This window comes from Pelophylax lessonae (genome assembly GCF_965119305.1).
Source record: "Pelophylax lessonae genome assembly, chromosome: 1".
Classification (NCBI taxonomy): domain Eukaryota; kingdom Metazoa; phylum Chordata; class Amphibia; order Anura; family Ranidae; genus Pelophylax; species Pelophylax lessonae.
This window is the reverse complement of record NC_138768.1, coordinates 247728006-247750289: the sequence shown is the minus strand read 5'-3', so window position 1 is coordinate 247750289 and position 22284 is coordinate 247728006. Positions and strand designations below refer to the sequence as shown.

The 22284-nt window shown below is 44.8% G+C and overlaps 1 protein-coding gene across 2 annotated transcripts; it reads right to left on the bottom strand.

Annotated features, from left to right (window-relative positions):
- Nucleotides 1-6836: 6836 nt before the first annotated feature.
- RAN (RAN, member RAS oncogene family) lies at nt 6837-22036 on the bottom strand. Of its 2 annotated transcripts, none has more exons than XM_082256360.1 (7): nt 21945-22036; nt 15685-15733; nt 15517-15601; nt 10558-10683; nt 8275-8462; nt 7359-7529; nt 6837-7252 (listed from the first exon to the last, which is right to left on the bottom strand). In XM_082256360.1, exons 2-7 carry the CDS (start codon nt 15718-15720, stop codon nt 7208-7210), a joined length of 651 nt encoding a protein of 216 aa, XP_082112486.1. In that variant the 5' UTR covers nt 15721-15733; nt 21945-22036; the 3' UTR covers nt 6837-7207. The 2 variants fall into 2 exon arrangements, with proteins under 2 accessions (XP_082112486.1, XP_082112485.1); XM_082256359.1 differs by lacking the exon at nt 21945-22036 and adding an exon at nt 21794-21917.
- Nucleotides 22037-22284: the final 248 nt, after the last annotated feature.

Here is a 22284-nt window from a genome sequence, read left to right as displayed (position 1 = left end):
GTTAACGCTGTCAGTATTATGCGCAGGCTGCTGTCTGGTACCATGCATGAAGGGACTCATCTCAAGAGTGGTGGATAGAGCTGCAAGCAATGTAACGTATGCAGTTATGTCCATGCAAGACCCTGACTTACATGATAGAGCAAGCTCAGCCTCATTGCCTGCATGAGCGAGCGATGCTCTTTTTATGAAGGCCCCCACTAAACAGACAGAGTTCTGGGGTGGGAACTCGAGTAAGCATCTACATTTGTAGGTAGAACAGGAGGGAGATGTTAGAAGAATTGGCTGAGTCAGAAATCTTTCACTAAATGTAGCTGAAGTAATGTATATATGAACCTATAAATGTAGATAGAAGTTATACTTTATGTAAAATTACAGTTAGAGTGATGCTTTATGATGAACCTATTCTCAAGTGCGAGACTTCCCAAACTGGGTCGCGAGCCACATCTGAGTGGGTCACCGACAACGTTAGAGCAGTCAGATCAGCAGTGGAAAAAGAAAAAAAAATTACCATTTAAAAGCCCACTAGGAGTGCCAGACGTATTGCTGGCTATGGGGGAGGGGGGTGGGGTTCCCAGCTGTGATGTAATTGGGGCGAGACCGGTGCGTGCAGTCACCGTCCGACTGTCACCTTCCCGCCGCCGTGGACGTCTCAGAGTGTGGAGAAACAGGAGTCGAGCCAGCCCATTGCCCAGGGGAGCAGGTAAGTGAACAGTGAGCTGCAGTGGGTAACAATCCAGGCACAGTAAGTAGCAGTGCCATGCCTGTACTATCTCCTGTGCCATGCCCTTACCATCACCTGCCTATACCATCTCCTGTGACATGCCCATACCATGCATATACCATCTGTGCCATAGCCCATTTAAGTGTATTCAATAATATATTGAAAAGTAGTAAATTGATATTTTTAATTCAACATCCCCCTCCCTTTAAAAAAATGCAGCATTTATATAACGCCAATAAATTCTGTAGCGCTTTACAATATTCAATTACAAGCGAGTCCTGAAAAAACTGACTTTGTAAAATTCCTTTCTGAGTCCGACAGTCGCCGCCTCTTCTTATTCGTCACTAATGGGGGTTATTGACCTTTGCTCCGCAGGAGTAGCTAGGCAACAGAATATATTAATATCAAAGCTTTTAGCATATCCCACCCCCAGGGAGTGGTCCCCTCAGTCAATACCTCCCTGCATACCAACTCAGTTTCAGTAGAATAGCAGTAGAGTACATAAACAAAACCCCAAAAGAGGGGCTGGGGCGGCGACTGTCGGAGGACTCAGAGAAAGGAATTTTACAAAAATTCAGTTCTCTTACGTCCTCCGACAGTCGCCACCTCTTCATATTCGTCACTAATGGGGACGTCCCAAAGCAGTGTAGACATAAGGGGTGGGAAAACAGCAGCCACGCCTAAAGCAACGCAATACCCACATCAGAGAAAAGGAACCTTACTAAAAGTAAGAGAACCAACTGGGCAACAGGAAAACGTGCTCAACAGGAGCAACAACCCAGGAAAAGTAACCTAGGGGTAAAAACACCCCAACAGCCAAGGACCCCAACAAGGGACCCTAAGGCACTGCCGCACTAAGAACTTTACGGCCAAAAGAAGCATCTTCCGATGCCTGAACATCCACCTTGTAAAATTTTTGCGAAGGTGTGAACGGCCGACCAAGTCACCGCCTTACACACCTGGGCCACAGAAGCCCGATGATGACAGGCCCAAGACATACTCAAAGATCTGGTAGAGTGCGCCTTCACAGGCACGGGAGGAACCTTCCCCCTCAAAGCATAGGCCTGCTCAATGGTCTGTCTGATCCATTTGGCGATGGTAGAAGCCGACACCGCCATGCCCTTCCGAGGTCCCTCAGGAAGGACAAAGAGAGAATCCGACTTGCGAAAGGATTTAGTCGATGACAGGTAAACCCTGATCGCCCCAACAACATCCAAGGCATGCAAGGCCACCTCCTTCGGATGCTTAGGCTTAGCGCAAAGCGAAGGCAAGACAATGTCCTCATTGAGGTGAAATTCAGAGATCCTTTTCGGAAGAAAAGATGGGTTAGGTCGCAAGACCACCTTATCCAAGTGAATCACTAAATACGGAGACTTGCAGGACAAGGCCGCCAGCTCTGACACCCTGCGAGCCGAAGTGATCGCCACTAAGAAGGCAACCTTCTTGAACAAAGACAACGAGATCTCCCTGATATTTTCAAAAGGAGCATGTTGCAACACGGACAGAACAAGGTTCAAATCCCATGGAGGCAAAGGCTCCCTCCTAGGAGGGACCAAATGTCGCACCCCTTGAACAAAAGGTGCTAACCAAAGAGTTAAGACGCCACAGGACGTTGAAAGAACGGCCAGCGCAGAAATCTGACCCTTAATCGTGGCCAACGCCAAACGCTGGTCCACGCCCGTTTGAAGGAAAGCCAACACTCGACACCAAGTATGAGCGAGGGGAAAACCCCCTGGACTCACACCAGGCAAAAGTAAGCCTTCCCCAAACAGGCCTTCCTAGCCTTGATCAAAGTGGGAAAGACCCCTTATCCTTCAGGACCTGGCTTTCAACAGCCAGGCCGTTAAAGCCAGCGACTGTAAAGCAGGATGGAATATCGGTCCTTGAGACAGATCTTCTCGGAGTGGCAGACGCCACGGAGCTTCGACCGCCAGATTCACGAGGTCTGCGTACCAAGACCGGCGAGGCCAGTCCGGTGCCACCAGAATCACCGTTTTTGGTTCCGAGGCCAACCTGCGAAGGAACCTGGAAGCTGAATCGGTGGAAAGGCATACATCAGACGATACTGATGCCAGGGCGTCACTAACGCATCTGAGGCGTCCGCCCGAGGATCGCGCGCTTGCCACGAACCTTTCCACCTTGTTGTTTAGACGAGACGCGAACAGGTCCACCTCTGGGGACCCCCACTTCGCGCACAACATCTGGAAGACATCCGGGTGAAGGGACCATTCTCCCTGGTCCAGGGTCCGGCGGCTCAGATAATCCGCCTGCCAGTTCTCCACCCCCGAAATGTGAACTGCAGAGATCGCCGGGACGTACGTCTCGGTCCAAGACAGAATGTCTGCTACTTCCCGAGCCACCCAGGCACTCCTGGTGCCCCCTTGGTGGTTGATGTAGGCCACCGCCGTGGCATTGTCTGTCTGCACCCGAACTGGACAGCCCTGAAGCCTGTCCGTCCAACGCAGAAAGACAGATTTATCGCTCGCAATTCCAGAATGTTGATCGGAAGGGAGGATTCCTCCTCCGACCAAGTTCCCTGGGCGGACCAGCTGACCAGAGATTACAGTTATGGGACAGTTGATTAACCGTTACTTTGCCAGAAGAAGTGGACATTGATTGGATGAAATATGCTATTACACCTTAGATCAGCCCAGAACACACCTATGCTTCATACGTATTAATTACTATAAAAACTTTAATGTTCTATTGTCTTTGTAGATTTTGGGACATGGCAGATTTGCACGGTCTGAACTCTGTACATATTTTTATGCGCATGAAAATTAAAAGGATCTACCTTTTTTTCCAAATTGCCGGTATTCAGTATTGAGTTTTTAATATAAGAAACTTCCCAGCAAAGGTCCCGGCAAGGAACTAGGTCCACACTCCTGACTAGGCAGACTAAAACGGACATCCTATGCAGGAAAAGAACCCTCCAGGACTGCCCATAGGCATAGCCAGAACTTTTCTGCCTAGTGTTCCACTCCTGTAGGGGGCAGTATAACCCTACTGATATGGATCAGAGGACTGAGTCTGTCAACGATAGAGAAAGCCGTACCATTTTAGAGAAAGCCTTACCATTTACAAAAACAGAACAGAGGAGCTACAATTACAAGCTCCACTAACTGGGAAAAGTCTGACCTTTCATGCTATACCATGGGTCACATTCTTATTTCATAAAACTCAGAGCATGATCTATGTGCAAAATCTTCACCAGTATAGGTTACTGTGGGCAGCTTTTATAAAATGACATTTCAGAGCTCAAATTTAGGAATTTCAATAAAACAATGAATACTTACCTCTGCAGCAAGTGGTGTCTTAACTCTTTAACCAAGCAGCACAGGCACCAGCAAAATATTCAACCTGCAAGAATGTGGAATTCCTCCTGCCACACACTAGTTCCTCTTAATGTCACTACCTTCTAGTAGCAACAAGCTGGGTGAACCTCGACAAGCAGCTGACTAGAAATTTGTGGTGTAGCATTTTGTTATATACACAAGTGTTTGTGGATATTTGGGACTCTTGCCATGATTGCTACAATTCTGGTAGTCCATATTTAGCTTTAAAGAGGTTGTAAACACGATTATTTTTTTTATCCCTGAAAGAAACACAATGAGCTAGTATGCATCGCATACTAGCTCATGACTTACCTTAGAACGAGCCCCCGCCGTGCTACCCGCTTACCTCTATGATGGGTGACATGTTCAGTTGCCCGTCTTCCGGGATAGCAGCATCCGGCCATCTGATTGGCCGGAGCCGCGGTGACGTCACTCCTGCGCACGGGAGCTGACGGTCACGGGACGGGGCTCTGAACGGCACCAGTGGCCGTTCCTTCAGAGCGCATGCGCCAGCGATGTCACTGGCTGCATGCAAGGTAAATATCTCCCAAATGGTACATGTTTAGGAGACATTTACAGTACCTATAGGTAAGCATATGATGAGGCTTGCCTATAGGTACAACTTGCAGAGGAGGGTTTACTTCCTCTTAAGTTTTATTGTATGACCGGTTCTTAGTTTTAACAGTTTCGTACTACTAAAATACTTTACATCAGTGCATTGAAAATCCCATCCAAAGTTTAAGATGTTTATACCACCACTATTGGTGATATGGTACCACATGAGTTTAGAATGAACTTTTAAGATAGATCCATCCAACACAGGAGCCTGCAAAACTCATGCAATCAGATGGCTGGAGGACACGAACCAGGACAGCCGAACATGTTGGCTGTCCTGTCGCTGAGCAGGCAGCACTGCAGGAGCTTCGTTTTAAGGTATGCAATGCATACTAGCTCATTATGCATTTTACAGGTTTTTAGTTCTCATTTTTTAGGAGGGGTTACTTCCTATTAACTCCTCGCTCTCCTTACATAAAAAGCTTCCCAACAGAGCCCAGAGTAAACAGAAACCAATAACTAATCCCAGGCTCTCCTCTTAATTACTCCCTGAGCTCTCAGAAGACTCCCTTAACACATTACAAGTCAACCACTACCACCAGAATAAGTGATCACAGGTGTTTATCTGGTACCCTTATGCCATTGGCCTCCCATATGTATCCTTGTCGCCTGCTTTTCTGTGCCTGTACTGGAAGCTCCATTACCTGGCATTAGATTGTAAGAGTGGAGCTTTACCACAGCTTTTATTGGCAGCTAACTGCTGCACTGCCTACTTTGTTGTAAACTCTATAAAAGTTTCAAAATAGTAATTCAATTATTAGTATAATTTCTAAGAATTGTGCTTTCTCCCCAAAAAGGAAATTAAAAGTTGAATTCCAAGTTTAAGTGAAGCTTAAAACTGCTGCCACATCCCTTCTAATGCCTATACCAACTATCCAGTGGAAGAAAATTTAATGTTTTATTCTTAGTGTTAGTCAAACTCCCTAGCAGCCAGCTTAAGGCGAGAGCGCAAGCTGACAAAGAATGAAAAGCCTGGGCAGCACCCAGCTTAAGACAGGTCACATGATTGCCTTCCAGTGGTCTGCTTCCGGAGGGAAGGCCAATCATGTGACCGGACTTTAATTTAACTAGAGTATTGATTTTAGTTAGCAAAGCAACTCCGCTTCCCTTTCCTCCCCAAGTAACCACCAGTGTCATGCCATTCCTACAAGACACTCAAGAGACATGGGGCACGTAACAAAGGTGCTTGGCTTACCCCAACAGAAAATAATGCACACACAGTAGTGGCAACACTTGACTGAGTTGGCACTGTCACTAGTCAAAACTGGCATGGTCACCAGGTGTTTGCTACAGAATACTTCCATTTTTTAAAAGCAAACAGCACAGTCTATCAATATTTTGGTAACTAAATGGCAAAAATTGGGCTTACAAAAACTTTAACCACATGAACAGGCCCTCTTCACATGGCTTTAGATTTTCACCTCGCCATGCAGTCCAATCAGTCCAGTTACAAATTGAGCAAATGCTGCCAGAGGTGCTGTCAATAGTCATCCATTCCTACACAATTGGTGCTGGAGTTAGCAGTTTCCCAGTGTTTTACTGTGCCAACAGCCAGACTAGTCTGCATTTATACATACAAAGGTACATGAACAGACGTTTAATGATCTTTCAGGCTGTAATCAAATAACTTAAATTTATCAGAGCCTAAAATTTTAATGAGCTGTGTTGAAGTACATTCATAACACATTGTATTTATTGTGCAGGGTTTGTGTCCAAGCAGGAGCCAAAAACACTGTTTTGGAGCAACGGATTACAGCTTCTTGCATTTGACTTGTGTTGAACACTATCAAACACAATGGGCCCTTTCTGTCAGCATATGACAGCATTTTTTTTTTTCACATAAGCCCAATGCAATCCAGCCTTGTGCATTTACTGCTAGTCTGAAAGATTACATGCGCTATGAGCCAGCCAGAAGTAGACCATGTTTAAATATACGTTGGAGGCAATTCAGCCATACTGAAAAGTAATCACTCAAGTGTGCATTTAGCAGTATTAAACCGATTTCACATGCAAATCAAAGATAGCTTGTCCTAAGAAAAAAAAGTAGTCTGCCTTTTAGTCTCAAAGTGCACAAACTACTCATTTTTAAATTTGCAACCTGCAATAAAAGCATCAGCTGGCTCAACAGCGTTTAGTTCAGAACAGAACAATCTACCATCAATAACTGGGGTATTTGAAATACAACTTTATTATTATGATCTAAACGAAAAAATGTATGGGAATGACAGTAACAAACGAGATCACCACTGAACATTGTGATGTGACTGTAGCAGTCTTAACTTATATTTGAATCTTTTAAGGGAATATTATTTGCAGTCCCAAACAGCTAGATACGCAGGTCCAAAATATGAAGGATTTATTTTTTCTCAACTGCCACATTCACTCCAAAGCCCATTCATCTCCTTCAGCATCCCAAAAGGTTAAAGCACATGTTCTGCTCAGCTAAATAAAGTGGCAAACACGCTGCACCACTGACATCACAGGACAGTTGCCTATAAAACTAGACTTCTGACTCTGGGCTCGAGCTTCATTCACCTCACAGATCATCATCTTCATCTGGCAGCGCTGTAGTCTGGGCAACCTAGTTGAAGAAAAAAAGAAATGTAATTAACCACTGAAAATTTGTTTAACACATGGGCAAACCCAAAATTACTTCCAAACATTAAGGGAAACCTAAAATTACTTACCTGTAGATCAATCTCATATTGTGCAGCCAATGCAGGATCCATAACCACTTCAGGTGGTGCAAGAGCAGGCATGGCTACAAACTCAAGGTTGGGATCCCCTATCAGTTTTCTGGCAAGCCAAAGGAAGGGCTTTTCGAAATTGTAGTTACTCTTTGCAGAGATATCATAGTACTGAAAAAGAAAAAACATGTCAATAAGACCACAATGTTTAAAAAGCATGAACAAAAAATCCACACGATCTGAGCCGGAAGTGGGAGCAAATATCTGGCAGGTACCCTCTCCCCACCCGAAAAAAGTAGCAAAGTGGCAGTAGAGGGTGCAAACGAGCAGAACTGTAGACACATTTAAAACCCAAGTCCATGTTAGGCATAGAAAGCCACTCAAATATGCCAATATATAGATCCTACCCAATTGCATGGATTTCTAAACAAGGTCAAGTAAGTCTGTACTAAGGACAGGATGAGTCGCCTCATTGACATACAAGTCAAGGAACCCAGCTTCTAAACCTTTAACCCTTTCAAAATCTAGTTAACTGATAAACACCTCGCACAGTAAAGTTTGCCATAGAAAAACAGCAGTTCAGCACACTAGTAGTATTTTACAGTGCTGGAATGAACTTAAAATCTTAATGTGGAAATGTTTAGGTTATGTAATATTAATAAGAACCTGTAATATAAAAGTTGTTTACACAATTGGCTGCTGAAGTGGAAATACCACATCACCTGGAAAGTGCATCTGGGACCCCCCCCCCCCCCCATGGAAGGTAATCAGTACCCATTTCCTCCCAAGGAGAATTTTACTTCACACCACCCCCAAATATTACATTTTACTTCCAGGACCAATATAAGAATACAATATAATATTACTTCTAGTCCTAATAAAAAGGAAAACATTTTTTCGAGCAAAGTCTACCAACCTGAAGATTCTTCTTCCTATGAAATACGATTGATTTTGCTTTGACTTTTCTGTCTTTAATGTCCACTTTGTTGCCACACAAGACTATGGGGATATTTTCACATACTCTTACAAGATCTCTATGCCAGTTGGGTACATTCTTGTATGTGACTCTTGATGTTACATCAAACATGATAATGGCACACTGAGCTGCAAAAAGTAGAATATAGAGTGGTGCCACGGTTACAATTAGCATAACAGTTTAAGCCAAAAATACAAAGGTAACTTAAGCAGTAGCAAACTTTACTTTTGACCGCCAGGAAAGCTTATAATAAAAGCTTACTGGTCTGCAAAATGAATATCTCCTTTACATGCAGATTAACACGCAACAGCCGGCGATTTTACCTGCACATGCACTGTGAAGAGCATACCCCTGCCGTTTCTTCAGAGCCGTGTGTCGTGGCCAAGACTCCAGTTAGATCACGCCACTGGAGGGCTTCGTTCTAAGGCAAGTCTTTCATAACATGCTAGTATATGCAGTGCATACTAGCACATTTTGCCTTCACCTTGCAGGGTCCCCCCCCCTTATGTTTGTTAATGCCTTTACTACCGCTTTAAGCTAAAGGCAAAGCAAGGATTAAATACATAAAGTATTTTAAACTATCAAATAATTAGGATTGCCCATCCACTTTGCATTTACTGTATACTATGCTCAGAGGGTGACAACTAAAGCCATCCCTTTGGATAAAGAGGGTTATAATAACCTGTTAAATGTAGCCATCTGTGACCCTACCTTCTGCCTCTAAGGCACAATAGCAAGTGAGAATTCTTACAAAGTGAAAGGGGTAGGTTGCCAGACAGTTTACATCTATTCCTGTTGTGACCACTTCTCACCAGGAAAAAGGGAATCTCCCCAATGGTAACAAGCCACAAATAAAAACCTGGCTGTGCCAAGCCATTTCCACAAAGTTAAAATATTGCTTCTAGTGAATACTAAACATTTAATCAACAGGGGTAGGTAATCCTTACCCACCATATGCGAAAGCCAACTTTCCTAAATAAAAAGGTTTTGTTTTAATATCTGGTTAACCCACTTAGGGACCACCTGCCACATATATACTGCAGCAGGGTGGCTTGGCTGCACGAATCGCCTTAGCCCCACAGCGGTTCGCGTGAGCATGCACCCACCCCCACTAGGCAGCAAGGATGCTGATCCACGGGCCAGCAGCAGCGATTGCTCCCCTCAGAGAGAACGACGGTCAGCTGTTGTAAACACAGCAGACCGTTCTATGAAATGATCAGAGTGCCTATGATCCTCCTATAGAGGATCACAGGGCTGTGTTCATTTCACAATTCCTTCCCCCACACAGTTTATAAACACCCCCCTAGGCTCACACTGCACTCTTTGATCACCCCTTCCCTGCCAGTGTCATTACAGTTTATTTTTAGCATCTATCTCCACCTTCGCAGAGGTGATCAAATACCACCAAAAGAAATTTATGGGGGGGGGGGGGGGGGGGGCGGAACACAATATTTGGGTACAGCGTTGCACGACCATGCAGTGGACAAATTACACGGTCGCGCAACGCTGTTAAAGTAATGCAGTGCAAAATAGCCAAAAGAGAAATGGCCATTTACCCCAATAACCTGAACTTTGAAGACAGGGAAAGCAGTTATTTTACCTCAATGTTCATTAAAACCATCTAGAGCCAGACTACCCATGCACAATTGTCTTAGACTTGATTGGGAAATGCTGCATCTGTAGTATGGGTATGTACCATTCAAGTCCATATAAAATTTGGATATGGACAATATTCCAAATCTTTTTCAATTCACCTGTGATTAAATGCTAAAAACATGCTAGCAAATTGACATCAGAATCTGTTTTTCTGGAGTGTCTTAGTCATCTGCTGGCCTAGCTCTTCTGCAACTCCCTTACTTCCCTTCATACTCATAGGGAAGCTGCAAAAGAACACTACAGTGCCAAGGAGTGAACTGGGGTACACTAAGCAAATGATCGATTGATTGATTTTCCTCGTTTCAGACCAGATGAAGGAAAATTCTTGAACGATTTTTTTGGGTTGTTTATATTTCTAAACATGAACAGTCTTTAGTTTCATTTTCCCCATACGAAAATGGTACACATTAAAACACGAAAATGGTTAGTTCTGTTCCTGTACTAGGGATAAAAAAAAAAAAAAAAAAAAAAACCACAAACCTTTCCCAGGCTTGTGCTGCAGTGGTTTTAGATGCTGACAAAGATATACATTTAAAAAAGCAAATTAAAATTCACTGCATTTCTCACCCTGGATGTAATACCCATCTCGCAAACCACCAAACTTTTCTTGACCAGCAGTATCCCATACATTGAATTTAATAGGACCTCTGTTGGTATGGAAAACCAAAGGGTGGACTTCAACACCAAGTGTGGCTGCAGAATAAAATAAAAAGTAATTACAAATAAGGTCAACAATTAAATGAACTTTATACGAAACACTTGCAACTTATCAATAACCTGCAAAGAAAAAAAAAAAAAAAAGTTACTTTTTTGTGGGAGTGGGTTAGATGTCTGGTTCTGCGGTGGTTCCTTCATCTCTAGGTCACAACAGCAACATGACAAGCAGTGACATAGGGGGAGGGCACCAGAGTGCATTAGTAGACCAGATAGACACTCCCAGAAGGTTCTGATGCTGAAGAATCTATAGCTAACGAAGGTTGTGTGGACAGTGCAAGGGTGTATTAGTTTCCCATCAAGATACACATTTGATGAGCCACTTTTTTTTTTTTAAAAAAGATGAGAGATAAGGTGTTGTCCCATACCCTTAAATTCCAGCAAGAGAGCCCACCCCCCCCCCCCCCACTTTGCCCAGGTGATTCTAGAAGGAAAAAATCTTTAGCACTTCCTGAAGTGCTGGAAGACATTCCAGGTTCCAATATGCCTATAAGCCCTGGTTCACACCAGTGCAGCTTTGAAATCAAGCTAGTTTAGCACATTTGCAAAGCTGCAGATCAGTGATATTTGAACCTCTGATATCATTGCGGCTTGCAACTTTACCAGAAATCTATGCAAGTCACCACAAAACTGCAAAAAAGTATTGAAGAAAACTTGCAACAAGAGTTGCAACAATTTAACAGTTCTCTTGCTGCCAATGAGGTGCTACTTGTCTTGTGATCTTGGAACAGTCAAACAAATCACATCGCACTGGTGTGTACTGGACTGCGCACACAAGACAATGAAATGAGCAAGGAAGATGTGGCGAGCAGCCAGTTATCCCAATATAAATAACTGCACACAGACCAACCTTACACTCAAGGTAATTTTAGGATCCCCCAACATAACGGGTAACAGCTTACCAACCGCTTAATGACTATATACGTCGGCCGTTTAAACCTAAATACCAGTGTTATGGCAGCAGATAGCTGACATAATCCTGGTATTAGCTGCCATAACCCTGGTAATTTTTTTTTTTTAAACAGCGGCCGGTCAGCTTTCCGATACGGGTGGTCCAGTGGCAGATTAGCCGTGGGATCACCTTTCCGGGGCGGCAGAAGAGGTGCCCCCCCAGTACTTTTCCCCGGTTACCAGACCCGCCGGCAGCGGGGAAAACAATCTGGTCCCGGATCCTCACAGACAGGATGTCAAGTGAGGGCAAGCTTGCCCTCACTCCACTATGGTCTTGGAGGACTGGAGCAACGGCAAACGTTGCCTAGCATTTTGGGTTGTTGTGGAAACAAGGATTGGTGAGAAAGCTTCAGTGGAGACTTTTCCCATGACATCTCTTCCAGGAGTGAGTTTCCCTTCACTTCCTGTCATCTCTCTGTAAGTAGAAGTCATTTGCAAGTTGGATGTTTGTAACCCGGGGATGGCCTGTACAAGGGATGTTTACATTCTTTGTAATGGGAATAAGTGATCAGAGGTATTTTTTTTTTTTAAAAAGACAGTGTAAAAATAAGATAAAATAGAATATAAAAGCGTCCCGTCCCCGTAAGCTACCAGAAAAACGCATACACAAGTCACGCCCCCATATGCGAGTTATCACAATTGCTAGAGCAAGCAATAATTTGACCCCCTCTAACTTTACATGGGTAACCTGTAGAAATGTTTCAAGTGACGCCTAAAAAAAAAATTCCCTTAAGTATCAATGTTTGTCGCCATTCCACGAGCGTGCACAATTTTGAATCATGACATGTTGGGCATTTATTTACTCGGGATAACATTCATATTATAGAAAAAAAAAAGTTGTGTTATTATTCAAAAAAGTTAGTTTCCAAAGAAAAAAAAAAATAATTTTTTAAACTTGTAAACAAGTGTCAGAAAAAGAGGCCTGGTCCAGAAGTGGTTATAACTATTGGGTTATACTGCCCCCTACAGGAGTAGGACACTAGTCAGAAAAAGAATCTGGCTATGCCTCTGGGCAGTCCCAGGAGGTATAACTCCCTCGTCCCGCTATAGGTACTCAGTTTTGTTCAAGCAGTGTCAGAAGAATTGCAACTCCAGAGGAGTGGGTGCTGCGTCCAAAGAAATTGATTTTACAGTAAGGCCTCTTTCACACGGTCCGCATTCCGTTGCGGACCGTGCTCTGCTCAGCGGGAATTGATCCGCCGGATGACAGCTCCGTCTCCGCACACAGACAGTGCGGAGAGGGAGTTGTCAGAGCCCCGCTGCTCTCTATGGGGAATCAGATGAGAGCGGACCGATTGTCCGCTCTCATACGATCCCCAGGACGGATAGAAAATAGGGTTTCCATCCGTCCGGATTTCACGGACAGGATCGGATGGCAGCAGGTGTCAGCGGACACGTTTCTGTTGACATGTGCTGCTCCATAGGGCTGAATGGGGCATCAGATCAGATCCGCCTAAAAAAAACTGACAGGCGGATCTGATCGGAACGCCAGTGTGAAAGAGCCCCAAGACAAAAAAAAAAAAAGTTCTTTAATTCATTGACAGAAAGCTCCTGATCTTCATCAACTATTGGGACATCCCAAAGCAGTGTTAAACAGGGGTGGACAGCCAAAAAAAATTCCCAAAGCTATTACAGTAACTCAAACAAAACAGGAAGCCACCTGGTGTAAAAAAAAAAAAAAAAAAAAAGAATAATTCACCCACAAAGGATCAAAGCCTCTAAACAGCAGCCTGAAAAACCTTGCAACTAAAAAGTAGCATCCGCAGATGCCAACACAGCCACTTTATAGATCTTTGTGAAAGTGTGCACAGTTGACCGCCTTGCTAACCTGCATCACTGGCACCTGATAACGGAAGTAGCCCAAGTAGAGTGCGCCTTGAAAGGGAAAGGAGGAACCTGACCCTTCCTGAAATAGACCTGAATCACCGCCTGTCTGATCTATCTGGAAATGGTTGCAGAGGAAGGGGAAACCCTTTCCGAGGTCCATCCGTGAGCACAAATAGGGAGTCTGACTTCCTAAAAGACTCCGTAGCTGACAGGTACACCCTGATTGCCTAGACCATATACAAGGCATGCAATGCAATTTCCTTATGATGTTTTGGCCTAGGACACAGGGAAGGAAACAATATCTTTATTCAAATGAAAAAAAAAAAAAAAAAAAAGAAATTGGAAACGACAGACATGGGCAAAGATCCTTTCTCTGAATCACCAAGTAAGGTGAACGGCAGGATAACGATACCAAATTCCAACTCCATGTAGGCAGCAGTGATATCCACCAAAAATGCTACCTTCTGAGACAGCGTAAGCAAGGGACTCTCCCAAAGGTTCTTGAAAGGAGGCTTCTGAAGGACCAAAAATATAGGTTTCAAGGTGGCAACGGAGCCCACACCAGATGAACCAAAGGTAAGACCCCCTGAAGAAAAAGGATGCACCATGGAGTGTGGACAAAGGTCATAGGAAAAAAAAAAACCGCCAAGGCCAATACTTGGCCCTTGATGGTACTCAAATTCTGTTCAACCCCCCGTTGAAGAAAGGTGAAGATCCGAGCCATTGGAAAGGAGCGAGGAGGATCCCCATAAGACTCACATCCTGCAACGTACATCTTCCACGTACAATGGTAGATCTCCCTAGTTTTTAACAGGGTAGGAATCACCGACTCAAATAAACCCCTATCCTTCAGCACCTGACATTCAGCCAAGCCATCAAAGCCAGCGACCGTAGAGCAGGATGGAAGATCGGTCCTTGGGACAGCAGATCCTTCCTGAGAGGAAGCTTCCAAGGAACGCCAGCGACCAGCCACGCTGCATTGGTGTACCAGGCCCGGCGAGGAGCCACTAAGATGAGCGGAATACCTTCTGCCTCGATCCTGCGTAGGAGTGTGGGCAGAAGATTAAGAGGGAAGACAAGGAGCAGACGATACTGACCCCACGGGCCACCAGTACGTCTGTAGCGTCTGCCAAAAGATCCCTTGACCAAGCCACAAACCCCTGCAACTCTGTTGAGCCGAGACACCCAACAAAACCACTTTGAGGATGCCCCACCTGAAACACAGCTGATGAAACACCTCTGGATGAATAAACCACTCCCCTTGGTCCAAAATTGCATTGTCCTCCTTACCAAGCAAGGGATGGAACTAACCCTTCTGACCACCTTAGAATGCTAGCTACCTCCTGAGCCACCAGGACACTGTGCCCCCCGTTGGTGATTGCCATAAGCCACAGCCATTGCATTGTCCTTACCAAGCAGAAAAAAAAAAAAAAAACAACTTTCTATAGCAGGGAGAGGGAGTATACCCCCTGGGACTGCCCATTGCATAGCCAGATTATTTTTCTGCCATGTGTCCTACTCCTGTAGGGGGGCAGTATAACCCAATATTTATGAAGATCGGAAGCTGTGTCCAATGAACGAAAAAAAATATATTGTGTTTGCATGCACCAGTCAAAGAAAAAAGCCAGTAGCTACAAAAAAAAAAACGTCACTCACCTGTAACATGGTCCAGCAGTGAGCTCACCCCAGCCATCTTCACAGCCGGGTGCCCACTACACATCCTGACTTCTGGATGCGGTCTTCTGGGACCTGTCAGTGTCCCAGAAGACTGCAGGAGAGAGAACTTGCGTTGCTCTTGTAACAGAAGTAGGAGCAGGTACCTGTCCTCAAAAGTGCAAGAGGAGTAGGGGGACAAGTCCTTAAAGCAGACCTCACCTTTTTGGGTGGTGGAGTTCCACTTTAAGCATACAATTTACTGAAACTATGGTTCAATAAACATGTTCTGGGGTTGCAATTTAAACCTTAACGTGCATTATACATTTGTGCAAAATTGCAAAAAAAATGCCCGATAGCAAAGGGTAAAAGCTTACATACCTACGTATTTTTTCTCGAATTCACCAGTCAAATGACGTTTTACAAATGTTGTTTTACCAGTACCACCATCACCAACTAGAACAAGCTGAAAGACAAAAATATAGCATTTTAATGTAAAGAACAAACATTTTAACACATTTCAAACAATATACAACCTATTAGTTTTACCTTGAACTGAACTTGAGGCTCTCCCTGGGCTGCCATGGCTTGTGTGTGGCTAGGAGAAAGCAAATGTACAACATTTAGATTTTGATAGTGTCAGCAACATGAGCAGCAGCATTGAAAGCTATACAATAGGCCACTCATCCCCCAAAGCAGACAGCTTCAGGCCTCATTCAGAGTGTTAACAGAGTGTTAGTCACCCCATGCCTCCTCCCATTTACACCCACTTCCTGGTGTCCTAATAAAGAACTGCTTTATGATTGGTGCATAGCAGCACCTCTATATGCTGCAGGGAGGTTAATACCATAGAATGTAGCAAGTGACAGGTTAACAAGTGAACCCTATCACATAATACTCAAAGACTAACTACTTTAAGCGCTCATTAGGATGTCAAAATTATGCTCTTAAAATCAAAATTTCTCCCCACTTTCCTGGGGGTCATGCGATTCATGCACTCATTTCCACAGGCAAGCATTGCACCTCTGCATTGATGCCATAGGCTTCCAGGATAGCCACATCCACACAATAGCTGGAAAGCTGGCATGTTAGGACGACATCAAATCCAGGAGAACAGCAGAAGTCACCACTACCACAGCATGAGGAACCTGCTATTCGTGTTGTCATCCTACTACAAAAAGGGCATGAAGAGCTAACAAACCTGCAGGACCACCAGGCAAATAAATACTATGCTGAAAAGTCAGCTATTGCACAAAAGCTAAGGTCGGATTATTCTGAAAGAAAGCGACATGTATAACGCCACTTTCAGTTTCTCGTGCCATTTTTCCCCCAGCTGCTATATATATATATATATATATATATATATATATATATATATATATATATATATATATATATATATATATATATATATATATATATATATATATATATAGCCAGGGAAGAAGCCATTTGCGCACACCCTGCAGCCAGTTAGCTTCAATGGAAGGCAAGTGGGATATAACTTAGGTCCCATTAACACCTGAGCAACTTGGCATTGCAAGCAGAATAGACGCAATACCAAATTGCGGAAAGATGCACATTTGAATGCCATCTGTTCGGCACCCCAAGCACTGCAATTTTGAAATACTAAAACTTCTGCTAAAAAATCATGACGCTTGTCGCTCAAAAAAGGTGCAGGAGATTCTTTGGCACATTTGTCAAGCATAGGGCTGCCCAACCAAGTGAATGGACTCCTTTGCATAAACTTGAGCGAGAATGCACATTCCCATTATGCGAAGGGTGAATGGGGCCTAAGACCTTACAATCACTTGGAGGACTTCTGATCCCCTACATGAAGTTTTAGGCAGAAAGTGTCAAAAATATTACACACAAGCACTTAAACTCCACACCCACTCCAAAATGGAGCCCCACCCCCACATACAAGACACACCCATCAAGAGTACTTATGCACAAAAACAATGCATGTGTTACACAGGATACATATTGCACATGCTGGACTCCTAGCCAAGGCTATTATTCACAGTTAAAGCGCTTGTAAAGTCTTTTTTTAATAAGAACCACCCAGTTATACATCCCTTCTCTGTACAGTTGATTTTGCAGAGTAGCCCAGAACCTCTTATAGAGTCCCTCTTCTGCTCTAGCCCCTCCATACTGGCGAGTGTCCCCACAGCAAGCAGCTTGGTATGGGGGCACCCAAGCAAGAGTACAGCTTCTATCCAGATAGAGAGCTGCAGCCTGCCTGCGCCCCCCCCCCCCCTGGCTGACTGAATTTGATTGACAGCAGCAGAAGCCAAAGGTGCCACTGCTGTGTTTCAACCAAACAGGAGAGAGTACCAAAACAATTGTGGACATCGCTGGATACAGTCATGCCCAGGTAAGTATTAGGACTGAGGGACTGCTACACAAGGCTTTTTAATTCTAGCATAAAATGCATTAAGCTATAAAAAACACTTTACAACCACTAACTCTATGCAACTCTATGCTGCATTATTCTGCCCCTATAAATGTCCAGTTATGAACTTTCCTCCAGTTAATTTGAGGTCATGTCCCGTGTTCTTTATTTTGGTTTCATTTTAACCACTTTAAGACCCGGTTCACACTAGCGCGACTTTTGGTCGCCTGACAAGTCGCGGTGGGTCGCCTGCCATAGATTAGCACACGACCCGTTCTAATAGGAGCGACACAAGTGGCTCCGACTTAAAAGGGTCCTGTACTACTTTGGGGCGACCTGCATAGACTTCAATGATATGAAGTCCGTGCATGTTGCGCCGAGGTCGCGACTTCACAGGTCGCCCCAGAAAGTAGCGTCGCCTGTATGTGAACGGGGTCCAAGACTGGGCCTTTCTGACACTTCTTGTTTACAAGTTAAAATCTGTTTTTTGCTAGAAAAATTACTTAAAACCCCTGTACATATATTTTTTTTAGCAGAGAACCTATAGAATAAAATGGAGATTGTTAAAATATTTTTCTATCACAACGTATTTGAGCAGCAGTCTTACAAACGCAATTTTGGAACAAATCCACTTTCGAATTATAAAAAACCAACAGTAAAGTTAGCCCAATGTTTTTCTATAATGTTAAAGATAATGTTACGCCAAGTAAATAGATACCCAACATGTCATGCTCCAAAATTGCGCACGCTCGCAGAATGGGGACAAACATTGGTACTTAAAAAATCCCCATAGGCGACACTTGAAAAATGTCTACAGGTTACCAGTTTAGAGTCACAGATGAAGTCTTTTGGTGGATCAAATTGCTCTCGCTCTGCGATCACAGTGATACCTCACATGTGTGGTTTGAACTATCTGCCGCCATAACACCGATACTTGACATCAAATTACTGACGTATAACTGCAGCGGACGGTCCGGTAGTGGTTAAAGAAAATTCCCTGACCCTTATTCACCCACTTGATGTATTTAAAGGTTTCAACCATGTCTCCCCTTACCTCTAGACCAGGTGTGTAAAACTCAATTCAATCGTGGGCCGCATCAGCGTTATGATTACCCTCAAAAGGGCCGGTTGTATCTGTAAGACTAGATGTCAAGAGCATCCCCTACCCTTAAATAAGATGTCAAGAGCCTCTCCCCATCAGAAGTTGAGTCCCTCACATCACCCCTTATCTTATGCTGCTGCTGGGAAGAAGCTGTAGGCATTGCTGGAAAGCAAAAAGTACAGGGTCTGGAGGAGGACCAGAGCAGGGCTGGAGTTCTCCAGCAGCTGCAGGAGAGGTGCGAGGGCCACATGAAAGGGCATGGAGGGCCGCATTCGGCCCGCGGGCCTTGTGTTTGACACCTGTGCTCTAGACTGTTAAAGCAGAGCTAAACTGCACCTGAGCACCAAAAACACTATTTTTATATTGTTAATATTCAAAGCAAATTAACCCATCCATGTCTCCGCTTTATTTTGCTGACAAATTAACACACTGGAAAACACCACCTAACCTTTCTGGCCATGAACATCTTGAGTAACAGATGAGTCGAGTCATGCGGATTTACTTCCTGGAATCCATCTGCCCCTAGCTCAGGCATGCAGGGAGGATGTGCTTAGCTGAGAAGTTTCTGTAAGTGAGAGCTCCAGAACTGGACTGTATTCTAAATGAGGTCTCCCTAAAGATCTTTATAGGGGAATCAGAACCCCCTTCCTGCTGGAGATCCCTCTAGTGATGCAGCTTAGATCAGTCAAATCCTGTGATGAGGATCAGGGGACAAGGCTGACAGGAGCTGGGAGTGCACAAGGCTTGCTGAGGGGGCACTTGTAAGGAGTCAAAGCTGGCAGGACGACAAGACTGCTTTGTGCAATACTATTTCACAGATCTTTTAAAAGCAGGCATGTCCAACCTGCGGCCCGGAACCCCAGGCAATGCGGCCCACTTCCCCTGACTCCTACCACCATGAACACTTCAAATCACTGAAGTGGTCATATAGGTTAGAGTGTTCCTTTAATATCTCTCAGAAGAAGTAAACCTCTGTATACTGATTCCATTTCATTTTATCGTCCTCTAATTGTGTTAAATTAAAGCGGGGGGTGCGGGAAGGGTGCAGCGGCATTTTATTAGTCATCTACCAACTATAGTATATATTTTATATGCGGCCCGAGAAAATTTCTCTACACTCAATGTGGCCCAGAGAAACCAAAAGGTTGGACACCCATGATTTAAAGCATTTGTTAACCCAACATTTCATATTCCCATGTGCCATACTATGTACTTGTATGAGAAACTATCCTGTTCTCTTTGTTTTGCATCCCTGGTGTTCCTGCCAGTACGCTTTTGTATTAAAAAACTGACCACACCAAGCAGGAGGGCACAGTGGTCAGTTTTCTAGCTATCCTGGGAATTCAGTGTACTCTTTTCCATAGATCAGGCATGCCCTAACACTATTCACCGGAAAGCTCAATGTACTGCTCTGCTCCTCCCACAACTCATATCTGAGAACACAGGGAATGCGAGTGTTTACTAAATAAAGGAATACTGTACATCATTTTTTTTACATCTATACCAAAATGTTTTGCCTTTCGTTTTAAACTGAATGGGCTGCTTTATAAAGTGATCATTAATCCTTTTAAAGCACAACTCCACTTGTGGAGGAAAAAAAAACAGCATTCCCTTCTGGGTGATCTCTGTACATTGCAAGGATTCTAACCACCCTTGTTGCCAATAACTACTTTTCTCATTCTGAAGAAATCATTGTTCCTCTGCGTCTAATGGGAGTGGTTTCATAATTATCAACCAGCTATGCACCTGCAGGGCTCTAATGAGGAAATCTGCTGAGCCTGCCCTTCTGACTTGTTTCTGTGGGAAATAGCTCACAAAAATTGACATTTTTTTGCAGGTGGATTCCAGAAGTCTGACTTAGGCCCCTTTCACACCTACACGTCTTTGCCTCGATTTTGAAAGCAATGGCTATGGCTCAAAATGCCATCAAAGCGTGGCAAAGTAGTGCAGGGACTACTTTGAAGTCAGTGTGACTTCAAGACGCACTGATATGAATGGGGCTCATTGAAAATAATGGAAAACGACTTGTCGTGTGATTTTTGCGGTCCAAAATCGCAGGACAAGCCGCACTAGTGTGAAGGGGGCCTTAGGCAACTTCTGGAAAAATCAGTGAGCCAATCACAAGCTGAAGATGGTGTTATTGGGGGGGGGGGGGGTCAGTACACATCCTGTGTACAAAACCCCTCCAGGTAGCCATAGTGCATTTTCAGAAAATTACAAAATTAAAAAAGTAACATTCAATTACAATATGACGTGTCCCGCAATTATATATGCTATATTTTTATCTTTAAAGTGGAGTTAACCCTTTAAACAAAAACAAAATGGCTTTTAAATAATTGTACAGATGAGAATATCTGAAATACATCAAATCACCATTTTAAAGCACTATGTATATCTTAGTAGTTGCTTTAAAATGGGAGAGGGGGGGTTTTCAGGGAGAGCACACCCCAAGCATTGATGGGGGGGAGAAGCCCGCAGACACGTGCTACCTTCAAATGACAATAGGAGTGGAAGTCTCGCCTCCTATTCCATGGGAGATGACAAGAAGTTTAGTCACCGTAAAGGAAGGCCTGCCGAAAAGCTAGCACGTGATGGCTATAAAACTAACTAGCACGAATACAAAGCTATCCGCATGAGAAGAGGCCTAATCATCCAGAGTATAAAGTGTAATGGACGTCTATGGCCCCCACGTACACAGCCCGCCCCAGCCCCGGCCTTGTACAGACGCCGCTCCCGCCATAGGCAGCCACATGGGGGAAATGAAAGAAGTCTAATGGCGGAACGCTGCTTCCTGCTAACCTCCCACACACACCGGTCCCCTCTCCGGTCAGCTAGTCAGAACCCCCTCTATAGCAGGGCTTCTCCGGGGAGGTAATAAGGCGCGCACCCTGGCAGGGCCTCTCCGGTGAGTGCAGGCCGCGGCGGGCGGGTGGAGCCCCCGGAGTGCCTAGTCACGGGCCGGACAGACAGGCGTAGTGAGGGAGAAGCAGACAATTCCCACATAAACCTATGACCGGACTACACACACTCCCCGTACGGGACCTCACCGGCGGCCGCGGGCCCACACAACCGGGCAATGGAAAAAAGCGCGCCAAGCCGCCTCCCCCGCCCCCTATCAGGGGACTCAGCGCCGCCGCCCGCCCGATCCCCCTTCTACTCACCCGAGGAGGCTATCTCCCGCCCAGAACGACGGCAAACTGATACACGACTAACAGGCTGAGCACACGGGCAAAGGAGAGCGCTGTACCGGGAACGATGGCAGGGATACACGACGGATTGTAACGCAAGGCCTCCCTTCCGATCAGTTCTCACCTTCCAGAAGCGTCTCTGTATGAGGCAGCGAGAGAAAATGGCGGAAGCGGGATTCAAATACTAGGGCGCGCGCTGTGGGCGGGAACAACGTCACGTGGGAGGGCGAAGACGTCACTGCAGCCTAGACTGCGGCGTGCAGGGCGGGAATGTGTTTGCTTTAAACGCAAGTTCGAGAAAAAGAAAGAAAAATCAAGCGGGATGGGTGACAGTGGAATGCAGGGCTTCTCACGGGAGGAACATGGCGGCTGTGCTGCTTACAGGAGCTACAACGAGTCTGCAGAGGGGGAATGCTGGCTCTCCTCATCTGCAAACTTGTTGGATCTCCATGTAATGATGAGTG